The 13,960-nt window shown below is 45.6% G+C and overlaps 1 protein-coding gene across 1 annotated transcript; it reads right to left on the bottom strand.

The window, feature by feature from the left end:
* Positions 1 to 2,578: 2,578 nt before the first annotated feature.
* On the bottom strand, positions 2,579 to 13,403 carry JPT1 (Jupiter microtubule associated homolog 1). The gene is made up of 5 exons (XM_035342565.1): positions 13,203 to 13,403; positions 10,509 to 10,651; positions 9,823 to 9,920; positions 7,887 to 7,914; positions 2,579 to 3,546 (listed from the first exon to the last, which is right to left on the bottom strand). Exons 1-5 carry the CDS (start codon positions 13,256 to 13,258, stop codon positions 3,398 to 3,400), a joined length of 474 nt encoding a protein of 157 aa, XP_035198456.1. The 5' UTR covers positions 13,259 to 13,403; the 3' UTR covers positions 2,579 to 3,397.
* Positions 13,404 to 13,960: the final 557 nt, after the last annotated feature.

Below are 13,960 nucleotides of genomic sequence, written 5' to 3'. Positions count from 1 at the left end.
CACGTGGCCCCGCAGGCTCTCGGTGCTCGTGCAGAACTATCAGGGTCTGTATTTTTAACCAGCTGTGTTATTTGCGTAACACTTGCAGGAGCTTCAAATCTTTGCAAAATTACCGTTCCGCCAAACGTACCTAAAACAGCCCAGACATCCAGAGGTTACTGAAGAGGGAGACGGACACGAAAACATAGAGCTAATTTCCTTGTGAAGCCCAACTAACAATGAACAGCAAGATAAGAACTTACTGCCCCTGCTGATCTGCGTGGGACTCAAGCCACTTATCTGGTTATTTCATTGACACATGTACGGCCCGGGAACGAACAGGATGAGCGTGAACCAAATTAGGAAATAAAAGTGTCAGAAATAGAAACGAATGAAACATTCACATGATCATGATCCCCTAAATTACTTCTATTTTTTCCTTGTCCCAGTACACATAAGTTGGACTCGTAAAAGGAACAGATACCTAAACACTACCCACTTCAGCAATAAATTGCGTCCGCTTTTATAAAGCAAGGAAGAAAATAATGTCTACTGCCCACATTTACTAGATCCAGAAGTTTCAAGCATCAGCAGCCATGGATCAGAGCTCGGTCAGCTTGGAGCCTGTGAAAACGCTGTCTGGACCCAGCACCCACTTGTGACGCTGCTGCAGAAGCCAGCACCTAGCTATGGAACAGGAAGGAAATAGATGGGAGTTGTCACTTCTTAGAAATAAAATAAATAAATACATTTTGTGCAGGACCTTAAAGTTAACAGTGAACTTCTCAGGGAAAGCATATGGCACAGCCTGGAGCAGCACCCAGCCAGCTCTCTTACAGAGTCCCAGTTGTCCTGTGGTAACAGGAAGGAAGCACGAGTCTGGATTCACAGTATTTTTAATTTTGCCTTGCAAATAACTCTGCTGTTCATTCAGTCATTAGCAAACATAATAGAAGCTAAAAACAGCAGCAATTTGCACAGATACAGGGTGCACCTCAAGCCTTTTACATATTTTTTCCAGATCACTTCCCTACCGTGCACTTCGTTTCTCAGAGCATGTGGAGGGAATGATGTAGAAATGGGGCTTTATTGGCTGTATGAGGCCCGTATATAATATCTGTATTTTTGGCCTGCTACAGAGCTACATTAATGCTTGTGGAGTGCTCAGGGAGCTGCAGGGACGTTACCCCCGCTGCTGCAGAGCAGCCCGTGAGCACGGTTCTGCAAAGAACTTCATCCATGGTTATTTTTACACCGGAATCCCTCATTCTCACACACATCTCCCTGAAAAGGACGGGCAATTTCCCTGGAAGAAGCCTCTTATCGCTCTAATTAAGGCTGCTAGCATCAAAGAACTCTCCACATGGCTCCTATGAGCAGGGGAGCCCCAGCTGTGTGTTCCCCCTGCCCGCAGCACCCCCCCACTCACCCCAAGCTCCAGCTGCAGCCCGTCGTACTGCTCCGGCACGAAGTCCTGCTGCTCCACCAGCTCCAGGCGTGACTCACCGCAAAGGAGGAGACGAAGCCCTGCACCATGCACCCTTGAAGTCGGCCAGGGCACCGTCCACGTCCACCTGCACCCACACGCCAGCAGCACGAACATGCCTCAGCTGGGCCCACAGGGTGAGTGCGGGCAGTGGGGTGAGATGGGATTTGCAGGCATGAATCCCCCCCCACCCAGCACCCAGGCGGGGGCACGGGTGAATAAACCACGAATTGGGGTTATGTCAGTGGTGAGAAACAAAATTGATCAGCAATGATAGCAAGCAGCTGCCTTGTTATGTGTGTCATGCACCCTGTTAGTGAATCTCAGCTGTGGCTGCAGTGCTCCGATCGAGACAGGCGGAAAGGCAACTCAGCTTGCCCAAAGTCTCAGTAACTGTAAAGGAGAATTAAGAAGTTCCTCTGGCTGTGGAGCTTGCAAAGGAAATGGAAATTTATTATTTTCCTCCTCCTAGGCTAGGAAACAGGTAGGCATGATTTACATGTACCCAGCAGCCAGACTGCATTTCGTAACAGCCGTAGGGAAGAACACCCCCAGCTGTAGGAGAGGAAGAGCACATGAGAGCAAATCCAGTTTTATAGGTTAAACATGAAGACCAGGGCTTCTCCAAAACTGACTTGGAAAGCCGGAGTATTTTTAGATCCTGTTCTTCCAGGAGGGGGGAGGGTGAAAAAGGCACAGTCCCTCCTGCACACACAGTTCTGTACAAATCCCTGTGCTGCGGCTTATCATGCAGCAGATACCCTCCAGGACAGCGAGCACTCGATCATTTGGTCTCCCTTACGCCCCCTTTTTGGTCAGGGTCTGATTTATTTTTGTAACAAGAAACTTTCATTTCCTCTATTTTCTTGAGAAGGAAATATTTCTGGTAAAACAGATTACATGTATCAAGCCATAGTGCACGCTTCTCTGTTCTAGAAGATAAAACCAAAGGGAATTCAGACACTTTCTTCAAAAGGAGAGGGCATGTGATGGTACCCCCAGGTCAGGTGTATGAACTCACCTCTTCTGCTCCATCCCACCTATGTCAGAGTAGGGCAGGTCTGCTGAGAGCAACGTGGAGCCAAACCCATGAAATAAAACCCACACAGGAAACACTGCTTCAAAATTTCTATATTATTTACTTTAAGCAACAGTCCAGCTTCGTGAAATTACAACACACACTTTAAAGGATGAGATTTTCACCTCATGGTCAAGCACCAGCATGATCATGCACAGCATTGAGTCAGTTGTAAAAAAAATGCCCTGTAATTTTTATTTATTTATACGATCCACTCCATCTTCACTGATTAAAGTCTGAATAAATCCCCTCCCAGCATGAGGCCAGGTGGCTCTGGTCATTAGCCCTCTATTTGGCACATACCCTGCTTCGTAGTAGTCTAGTACCAAGATTGTTTTATTTTGTTAAAGGCAGCATGGTGTACACTAACCACTTGAAATGGCACAGCAGGGCTCAAGGCATTTACCACATGCAGACAATGAACTCTTTCAGATCCCCAAAACTCACACGTGGAGGAAGGGACCGCTCTTACTGATTGTTTGCTGGCCTCTTTAACCAGGACTCTAGACCCTTTGTAAAGCTAAGGGGTTCTAAAAATCTCAGTACAAAAACCCGCTAAGCACATTTAGAACCAATCTACTCTCCTTTGAATTACATTACTATACTTCATAAAGCTTTCCCTCAAGTCTATCACTAGAAAACACTCATGTCACTTCCAGTAGATCTGGGGGAAACACAGGACAGAAGTGGAAGAAAACAAAACAAAACTTGATCTCAAAAAAGGATGGAGTACATAAAGTGCTTCTTTTTAATGAAAGAAATTTGAGATGTACAGTCAGGCTCAAGTTGTGCAGTTCACAAGCATGGGGGAAAAGAAACAGACACGAGTTCAAAACAGTCAGGAAAGGAAAGGTTTAACCAAGGACTAGGCTGGACTTGCCACCAGGTGGATTTCTCCTGGACGGTGCAGGTGCTGGTGCTACTGGGCTAGGAACAGGTGCAGCAGGCAGGGATTTTTCTTCATTCTGACCTGGGGCAGCTTCTACATCAGCCTCAGTGTTTTCTAAAAGAAAAGAAGCTTTTAAGGTATTTGATGTAGATGATGAAAGCCAGAGGTTTCTCTGGCTTAGACAGAAGATCAGCCCCACTAAGTTTTCTCTAGGCTTACAAACAGTGCTGCTGTAATCTGCTGGCATGACAGACTTTCAGCTGCCTGAAGTATTTTTCAGAACTCTAATGCCTTACAGTTCAGTTTCAGGCATTCCAGAGTCACAGTCACTCAGCCACTATTAGGGGACCACAGATTTTTTTTTTATGACAAGCAGCTACAATTAAGTCATGTACACTGACTGTGTACAACCACTAACAATTTAAACTCAAACCTGAGCAGTTGCTGGAAACAGACGCATCAGTGCTTGGAAGCAAGAGCTCAGATTCAAACTACATTCCCAGTTTTGTAACTGGTGTGTAGAGGGAAGAGTGTCTGACACACACTTCTGAGGCTTCACACAGAACAGACTGGGGAATATCCATGCACGGGTAGGCTCAAGCCTTACATTCCCTGGAAAGCACATGACAGCATCATCTGCTTTAAATACTTCTGAACAACCACAAGTGAAGACAGGACACAGAAGGAATTCTTCACAGGAAGCACTTTAGATACTCTAGCAAATAACTTATATATTAATTGGCAACGAAGTAGGTAAGGACAGCAAGATCATTAGTATGTCTTTTATATATATATATAAATTAATACAAACAGTTATGATCTGAAAGCCTAAATCAGCACCAAGATGTCTTCTGATGCTTGGAGTGTGGGTGCATGGCCAGCTCTGTGAATACGTATTTCATCTGCTTTTAACAGATCTTAGTTTCATCTAACAAACACTGGCTCTCTTTTTGGAGGATTTGGAGAACATTCACGTTAACCGGTACCTTCATGATTTTGCTCATCTCGATTATATACCCTCTCTCCCAGCCTCCTTTTCTGACTGAAGATGCACCACTGTATTAGTCTCCTCACAAGGCAGCTGCTCTACCTCCTTGATCTTTTTTTGCTACCTTCCTCTGCCCCTTCTTTACCCCCACTACAACCATCTGGTCTTCACACTTCAGGGACTGCACGCACAAGGCAAGATGCAGGCATATCGTTAATCAGAGAAGCAAAACATCTTTCCAGCTCTCTTCCAGATGACATTCAACAATTTGTTGCCTTCCTCCAAACATCTCAAAGAATTTTCAGTAGTTAAACACAAGGCAGATCTTGAGAGCTAACTGCTGCAACGAGCCAAACATGGGACTGGCATGGTTTACATGATTTTTTCCTAGGTGGTTTAAGTTACTATTTTTTCCTACTTACTCATGCAAAGACCTTTTAATCTTCCCACTTTGTTGAGTCCTTCTGGCCATAAGATTTTTCTCACCATCAGCACATTGAAAGAGTTTAGCTATCACCAGCAAAATTGGAGACTTCACTGTTCATTACCTTTTCCAGGTCATGGATGAAGACACTGAATAAAACTAGTCCAGTCCCAGCACCACTTCCCATGGCTCATTTTTCCAACCTGAAAAGCAATCACTAAACCCTACTGTTTGCCTCCTATTATTTAGCCATTTTCTAATCCACAGGAGATGTTTTAATCCAATGCTGTGGCAACTTACTGTTGTTTTTCAATTGTTTCTTTTCTTTTTTAAATAACTTTTGATGCAGGATTTTATCAGAAATGCAGAAAACCCACTCAAAGAACCCTATAACAAAGAACCCTAGCAGCTTAGTATAACCTCCATGCAGCCAGATAATTTACAGTATAGATTCTCTGCTGCATTCATTAACCCACAGGCACATCTGAACAAAATAGCTTGAATACTAAGTTTTAAGCTTGAAGGTTCTGCAGCTCATGCATACCACTGCCTGCTTACTCAGCAAGCTGAGAACAACTGCGGCCATGCCCACCGTTCGTACAGCGCTGAATGCTTCATTGTCTGTACTTCAAGCAGACAGCCCAAGCACTACGAAGTACTCGCCACGATAATCTGTCTACCGAACGCCAGACTTCACCTTCCAGTGCATCATGTAAGGGCAGTCACTGGTGACAGTCAATTAAGCGCTGTCTGGTTCTCCTTAGCTAGTCACATTCATCAGCTAAACAGCACTAACTGAATCACAAAAGAAACGTGAATTACTATCACAGGAGAATCTGGGGAAGTTTCCGTAGCATGTTAGAGACTCATTTAGCCAGCTGATACACGCAGTAGTTCTTCCAACATAATCACGATATAGCACAGTTTGCTAACCTGGAAACTGGAGTGGTAAAAGGCAACAGGACCAGATCAAATATTCAAGTTCTTCCCTTATCAGAAAAGATATAATCTCTGCGTCAGTTTGCTAGTGAGTACACTGCAAACTATTGGAACCCTTGATGCACAAAAAGGAACTACAGATTCCAAGCAGGAAGCATGAACACTTCTGCAAAAGGAACAACTCTTCTTCCCCTAGACAGACGTGATTAATAAAAATGCACATCCCACCTGACACCTACTTGGGGTTTTATTATCAGTTACATAGAGAAAATCATTTCCAAATGCAGAAGAGGAAACTTTTAATGATGGAAGCCTATTGAAAGTCTAGATACACTGTGAACTGGTAAGCAGACAGCTTTTATTTGGAGGCATATTCATCCCCTTTCCAGCCCAGGAGACAGCTATGCAATGTCAAGTGCAAAATTAGATGTGCAACAAGTGGGACATTCACCATCCAGTGTCTGCCATCTCACACAGCGGGAATATCAAGTGGTAGAGTGAAACAGCCAGCTCAACAGGACTCTGTGCTTCATTAAGCTAAGATACCCAAATCTATCAAAGGGAGAGATTAATTTAGCAATGCATGAAGATTCTCAGGTGTCTGCTACCTACACCACTTCCAGGAACCATGAACTTCCTACTCCTTCCCAAGTACCACCAGTGGAAGCTGAACAGCCAAGCGTGCCCACCATTTTGTTTTGCCATGTCTGCCTTTAAAACTTTAATTTTTAGTCAACAGCAGACAACTCCAGTTAGGAACACTAACTTGGTGTTACTGTCCAACAATAGATTGCTTATTCACTTATTTGGGAAACTACTTCCCAGCATAGATCCACTAAGTACTCGATAAGGGCTTCCTTTTATTGCCACCTTCTGGAAACAAACAAAGGCCAACAAGTATTAGACCTGTGAAAGTGGGAACTTGTAAGAGTCAGGAATATAATTTTGTATTCTAAGTTTCAGTCAGGTGTTGCTAACCCAGGCAGCCGTATTTCTGCTGCCTGTAATGCCACCTCTTCTTGCCTCACCACTCCTTGCAGGCTGTCTTCTAAACCCAGAGTGAGCTGCTTTAAGCGAGTACCAGGAGAAGGAGCAGAGCCCTCAGACCAGCGTACTTCTGTTATCAAACCACGTTCTCCTACCTGAGGCACAAACTCTAAATGCCCACTTGGGTGCTAATTAAGATCAGACAGACAAGGGAAAGAAAGACTAAAGCGGCCTGTATAGTTTTTTTGGCCAGAGATACCACTTAGAGGTAGTTAATAAGCACTCTGGAAAACCTCTCACCCTCCCAGCAGAAGCCTGCTCAGGATATGGAACTGCTAATAGCTGTAGTGATCTTCCACAACTCTTAGGTGTTAGAAGTAACACATAAAGTACTTGGTCAACACACACATTCCTCACATCAGGAAGTAAGCTATTCTTAAGGTAAATCTTGCAAAGGAGAGATTTCCACCCTCAGAGCTAAAACAAACAAACAAACAACAACAAAAAACCTTTGAGGTAAAATGCATGCTGCTAGGGTAAGTTCCTCTGTTTATGTGAAGGGTTCAGTATGCACATGGACTTCCTTGGCAAAAATCAGCATTTAAAAAAGAAACAGGAACTTAAAAGCTAGTTAATGCAGATGCTTTCAGATGCAGTAGCTGTTCCTGCTCATTTCTGTTCAAGTGTTTGCTGTGTGGAAAGACACTATGGAAAGAGGTAAACTGCTGAACTAAAATCTATGAAGTTGACTGTACTATTTAATTATAAGCTACTAAAAACAGTATTATATTATAGTCTTTCAATGACTTAAGTCTTTGCAAGATGGTATCCACCTTGCCTTCTAGTACTTAAACAAATCTCCACACCAGCTGCTGCTGGCAAAAGAAACCAACAGGACTGTTCTTGTTTTTAAGCTGATGACTAAACAGAGGCATTCTGCCACTGCATTCCATATCCACTCTTACCAACTTCCACTTAAGTAGTGAGGTCATTTCATTGATTTGATGGATTCAAGGGACAACCCCAAGCTGTCTTGTATATTCCATGACCTCTTCTATTTCAACAGAGAATAAGTACAAACTGTTTTTACCACAAGAGCCTGAAGGAGTTACTCACCAGAAGTTTCACCACCACCATCTCCTCCCTAGAAGAGAGAGAGGAACACATTATATTTCATACTCCAAAAAGTATTTCCCCCTTACCTCCATCAAAATGGTACTCAGTACTCCATGCTGTGGCCAGACACAGCTGGTCAGGCGTGCTGCTCTGCCCAACAACACTCAGACAGACCCAATGAAGAACTTTAAGAGCAAGAGCAGGCTCCTAGGAGGCAGATATCAGAGTAGCATGGCTGGTTCTAGATACATATTTATGCAGATTAATATGATGGGTTTGTAAGCACCAGTTCTCACTCAGTGATTAATTTTATCAACTGCTTATTTACCTGACATACTTTTAAAAATTTAAACAGACAGATAGTACTGAAGTAATCTTGAAGACCTGTAATATATGGTATGCTTGTTACTCCCACACTGTGGAGGATGCAGGTGTCTTACAGCGCTGTTATATACAGCGTCCTTCATCAGGCAGAACTGACGGTAAGAAAATCATACTTTAAGCAATTAGAAATATTTCGGTGTCCTCTCCTTTCTCCTAAGCAACTCTTTCCAACACCAAATGTGTATCTGTTAGCAAGGTCAAGAACATTTGTTCCATCCCAGATATTTAACTTCATTTGTGAAGTATCAAAAAGTTTGTGACAATGTTACAGATAGTTTCCTTCATCACACAAACAGCTAAACGTTCTTTTCATACTCATTCAGTTCAGACTGTAACGACACAAAGATACAGAAAGCCCTCCAGCAGCAGCAATGGCATGAGGTTTTATCGACTTCCATAGACTTAACGTTGTTAATTACACAGTGAACCTGCAGTCGTTAGGGTATTACTACACAAAAATGCATGCAAATACATCCCCTTAAATCTCAGACTGGGCTATAGTACATTTGCTCCAGCTTCTGCTGTTTGTAGCTTTCATCACTGCACAAAATTATTCTGCATTACGAGAATCATGTTTGAAAAGCTGAGAACCACAAGACAGTATTTAATACAATTAAGTAGAAAATAGAATTAGACTAAACAGTTTACTTTTGTTTTCTGTGGTAGCAGCTATAAATTTAATCTTGCATTTGCTAAATTGGAACAAGATATTTTATGCAACAAGGAACAATTCTGTGGCTCAATGAGGCTATTAATAACAAAATGGGTTAAACTGATGATTGATGCCAGTTATCAAAATAAAACTTGCTATTTATAACCCTTGAGGTTATACCCAAAAGGTACATATACAAGATTTAAGTGGTGATTTACCTACAAAGTTCTGTTCTGAAAACCTAAAGCTCAAGAGGTTTCTTTTTTTCACCTATGAAATTTGTTTGCACAAGTGCAGTCTGCTTTAGGTTTCCCTTTTCTTTTCTTATGTTCAGAGAAATTATTGCTCTACGACCTGTTTTTTCCATTAACTATAATCATTCATCAATCAAAAGCCATGTTAACACTGTAAATTATGCTCCATAATTTATATCAAGTAGTTTACATAGAAAATAACACTTCTGATGGTATTACTAAAGAAAGTAACAGTATTAAATCAAGCACTCATGCCACTGAGGGACACGGTGTTGGGATATGAAACCAAGTCCCTTGTAAGTCAATAAATCCACACAGTTCAATGTAGGTAACTATTGTTTGTACAATCTGTTAAAAAATAATTAAATCAATTAATGCTAAAGTGAGATCTCACACCACTTCATTACTGTCCATCAATAAGAAGAGTTAAGGGCTCTAGAAGGCGCTCCTTTGAGAAAAATCCAAGCCTCCACCAGCATGCTGTAAGACCATCATATGGAAAAGAGAACCTTCAGGACAAGAACAGGTTTGAGAATAAGACTTTGAATCCTGCAACACTTTCAACTGAGCAACTATCGGTGATAAACAATCGCATACAGAGCGCAAAGTGTCCCCTTATCAGGCTCTTTGTAGTTAATGTACTGACCTTTGGATCTACAAAGTCTCCATAGTTGGCATCAGTTGAGTTTCTTCTTTGTGGTCCAGATGATTCACTGTCTTCTCTGATTTCACCTGGCTTAGTCCCTAGAAGCAGAGATTGATTCCAATCAGGTTGCAAGATTAACTTACTGGGAAAGCAGATGAAAACTGATGTGCTTTTTTCTGAATGACAGCGTTACCATCCCAAGGTTTGTCGTGGTTCTTTACATAATGACTCACAAATTACAACTGTATAGCCGCATCTCGTGCAGGGTCCCAAGGCCAACCCTACTGGAAATGCTCTGCAGCAATTGAAGCTTACCCCCAGCTACGAGGTACAACACAAAGCTAAATTTCCTCTGATTAATCAAGATCACCGCTCATCCACATACTAAGAAACAAGCTTGCCTATTGTAACATGATTAATTTGGAGATATCACATCCAAAATACATTCCGCTTAGCTATCTGCTTGCAACACCTATGTCCAAGACATAAAAGGTAATTTTTTAAAAAGGTTTTAAAGTAATTCAAAAAAGAAAAATTCCCATACAAGTAGACATCATTTCTAGCCCCAAACTACCAAATAGAAGTGAACTCAGGTTTCTACACACAGACACCAGCAGCTCCAGGCCAATACCAAGAATGGATTAACGCATGTCAGCAGACCTGGGAACAAAGCATGACATTCTTACCTGATGATTTAGCCCAGGAAGGTGGATTTTCTTCAGGAGTTCCAAAGATGCTGGATGCCATTTTGTTCCTTCGCACGGGTTGTTCTTTTGGTTCATCAAAACCCAGGGAAAAGTTGGACCCGCCACCAGGAGGACGCAGCACTCTGGAGAGAGATTCAACTTTACAACCTTGGGTCTTTATAATCTGCATTACTGAGCAGCACTCTATCATGTAAAACAAGACTAATAAGCTAAAAGATCATTGTTGGCTCTTGTAATGGGCAGTTAGTTGCATGGGCTACATTCTGCCCAAATGGAAACTACGTGAGATGACTGGATTATGCATTGGCTCCTAATAAATGACACTCACTGTTACGTCTTCAGTGCATAACTCAACCTATAAAGCTAAATTGTTTGCCAGCATTCAAAGTACATCTCCGCTGCTCTTCTTTGGTGACATTTATCAAAACCAAAATACTCCTGTATTCTACTCGTGTCCTTGCTTCACTTTGTGTCAAAAGGAGCTGCCACCAGTCTTCAGTGTCCGACCAAATTAAATATATACATAATTATACAGGCATGCTAGAACCCAGCTTTTTTTAGAGAACCCTACGAAGGCAATTAAACTTCAAATTGGCAGCACAGTGAAGACTAAAGTTTGGCACATGAGTCAAAGTGCTGGTTGCATCACTGATGACTGGGCTACAGCCTCTATCGGGATTTGTTTCATCAGAAAAACCCTTAGGTCTGCAGCGTGCTATTGGACTGAGCTTAAAGAGATTTGAGCATACCAACAGAAACGTGCTTTCACGACACCCAGTGCCCTCAAAGGAAGACCAGAACAAGCTGGGGAAGGTACATACTCCCTCTTCTTTTCTAATAGTTTAATGGAGATGCAACACAAAAACATTTCTCCAGCCTACAATGCTCAAGACAATGGCAAGAAAAAAATCACAAAGGTGTTTGATGTGAATATTTAGTGTTACTAAACTAGCTATCTGCTTTTTGTTACAAAATTCCTTTCCAAATATATAATTAATAATGCTCAGGAGCTAATGGGAGGATCCCGCTATTGTGTAATATGCTTTATGAATCCAAGAACACTTTTGTGATTTGCTGCTTCTCCTTTCTGAATTAAGGGATATAGTATAATGGTCTTGAATCACTCCATTACCTTTTTTCCCCAGAGGAAATGTCCCCGTGTATTTATTTTCTTGGTTACATCTGTTACACTTACTAATTTGAAGAACAGATTGTTCAAAAAGAGGGCTCATCCCCTCATCTTACGTCACCTCATTTTACCACAGCAGTGAAACCAGTATTCTCTTAGCAGCATGACAGTTTCCACAGAAGGTCTTAATGAAAGTAACAGAAAAGGCAACTGAAGCAAAAAAGCAATCACTCAGACTGTTTAAGAGAAACAATCACTTTTGCCAATCCCAGACAAAAGGTTGACAAATTTTATTAGAAGGTTCTCTCGACCCTGAGATGCTTTAACATGCTTCAACAAAGCTACAACTCACACTTCAGACAATGAAGTGTTCTTAAAATTGCACCTGATACCCGGGGATGTGCACTGAAAATTAATCTACATCCAGGAAGCACTTGTCAAGAGGTTTTTGTTTTTCTTTTTTTTTTTTTTTTATTCCTCCACCCCAAAGAAAGAAAAAAAAAAAAAAAAAGCTACAAGAGAACAGGAAGCATGTGCTTTGTCAGGCCAAACCTTACAGAAATGACAGACACCAAGGCTCGGTGCTAAACGCGAGCCTGCTCTCGCTGCTGCAGCATCCACCAGAGCCGTGCATGCCTGCCCAAGTGCCGTGCATCCCTTCCAGCCGTACTTGTCAAGTTTTCTTTGTTCCGATCAGGGCCACGGCTTCTTCCACGGCGGTGCTGTCTCCTTGCTCCCCACCCTGCTCCCATGGGCCGCGCCGCCTGCTACCCCCCTGAGCCCGGCTGCGGGGTGGGAGCCGGGGGAGGGCTTTGGGGTACCCCCCGGGCCCCGAAGGTCTCCCAGACCGAGCAGCCGTCCGCGGGGAGCTCACCCAAACCCGCAGCGGGGGCGTGGGCGATCGCCGCTGGGGCCGGCCGGAGGTCGGTGCCCGCTGCCCCCCGGCGGGGGCTGCCTGAGGTGGGGGGGGCCCAGAGCAAGACAATGGCGCCTGCCCCCGGCCGCGCCCAGCCCGAGGAAACCCCCGGGGCTGCCCCACCGAGGGGCCGGGGAGCAGCGGCGCAACGAGGGGGGAAGCAGCGGCCATGGAGGAAAAGGGGAGACGGGGGGGGAATCGGGGCGCGGTGCCCCCCCCCGCCCCCTCCCCCGGCTGTGGCTGCGCAGCGCGGAGGGAGTCGCCTCCCTTCTTTGTTAGGAGGCGGCTGAGGAGGCGGGAGGCCCGGGGTGGGTGTGGGGAGCTCCCACCGCCCCCGGCCCCGCACACCCCCACATACCCCGGGCAGCTGCGGCAGGACGCGGCCTGACCCCCCCCGGGGGCCCCCCCCGCACCCCCCGGCCCCCCCCCCCCCCCGTATTCCCCGGTACCCTCCTGCACCCCCTTGAGCCCTCCAGTGGGTGCCCTCACCTCCCCCCACAGCCGCTCCCCCTCCGAGGCCCTGAGGGAACGGGGGAGCCCCAGCCACCGCTGCCCTAACGGTTCCCTGACGGTCCCCTAACGGTCCCCAGGGCCACTGTCGCCGCCGAGCCCCGCTCCCCCGGCGGACCTGGAGCTGTTCCTGCCGCTGGGGTCCATGCCCGAGAAGGTGGTGGTGGTGGTCATGGCGGCGGGCGGGAGGAGGTGGAGGCAGGGGAGAGGGCTCCGTCAGGAGGCCGGCGGGAGGTGACGGTCCCGGGAACGGAGCGCGCCCCTTCGCCCCTGCCGCTGCTGCTGCCGGTGACAACTGCAGCCGCCGCCCGCACCGGCCGCGCCTTTTATACCATCCCTAAGGCCCGCCCCCTGACGGCTTTCTCATTGGATGATTCAAACCCAATCCTGGACTTCCATTGGACAATGCCTTGCCATTCTGCCCTTTGGCCCGCCTCGCTATATATTCCAAAGAGCCTCGGTTCGGCCTTAAAATCCCATTGGTGAAGAAATACGTCTGCTCTACGGTGATTGGCTGCGCCTGGGTGGCGGAGCCCTTTGTTGATGATTGGCGGGAGGGCGTGTCGCTCAGGGGAGGCGAGCTGCGATTGGCTCAGCCGCGCATGAGGCGAGACAAAAGTCTCCGCGGCCTTCCCCGCCAGAGGCCGAGGGCCGTGAGGAGCAGCCCCCGGCACCCTCCCCAATCACCTCAGGTGCCCCGCGCGCCCACCCCGGCCCCTCGCACCCGTCCTCAGCCGGGGAGGGGACCTGGCCTCCAGGAGCTCGGTTCCCTCAGAGCACAGCACAGAGCAGCCCCCGAGCCCTTGAACAATAGGCAGGCAGGCCGTGGAGGTGCTGAGGTGGCCGGGTGGGGCTGAGGCAGCTCCCGAGGCTGGT

This window comes from Oxyura jamaicensis, chromosome 18 (assembly GCF_011077185.1).
Source record: "Oxyura jamaicensis isolate SHBP4307 breed ruddy duck chromosome 18, BPBGC_Ojam_1.0, whole genome shotgun sequence".
Taxonomy (NCBI): Eukaryota; Metazoa; Chordata; class Aves; order Anseriformes; family Anatidae; genus Oxyura; species Oxyura jamaicensis.
This window is presented reverse-complemented; position numbering and strand designations above follow the sequence as displayed.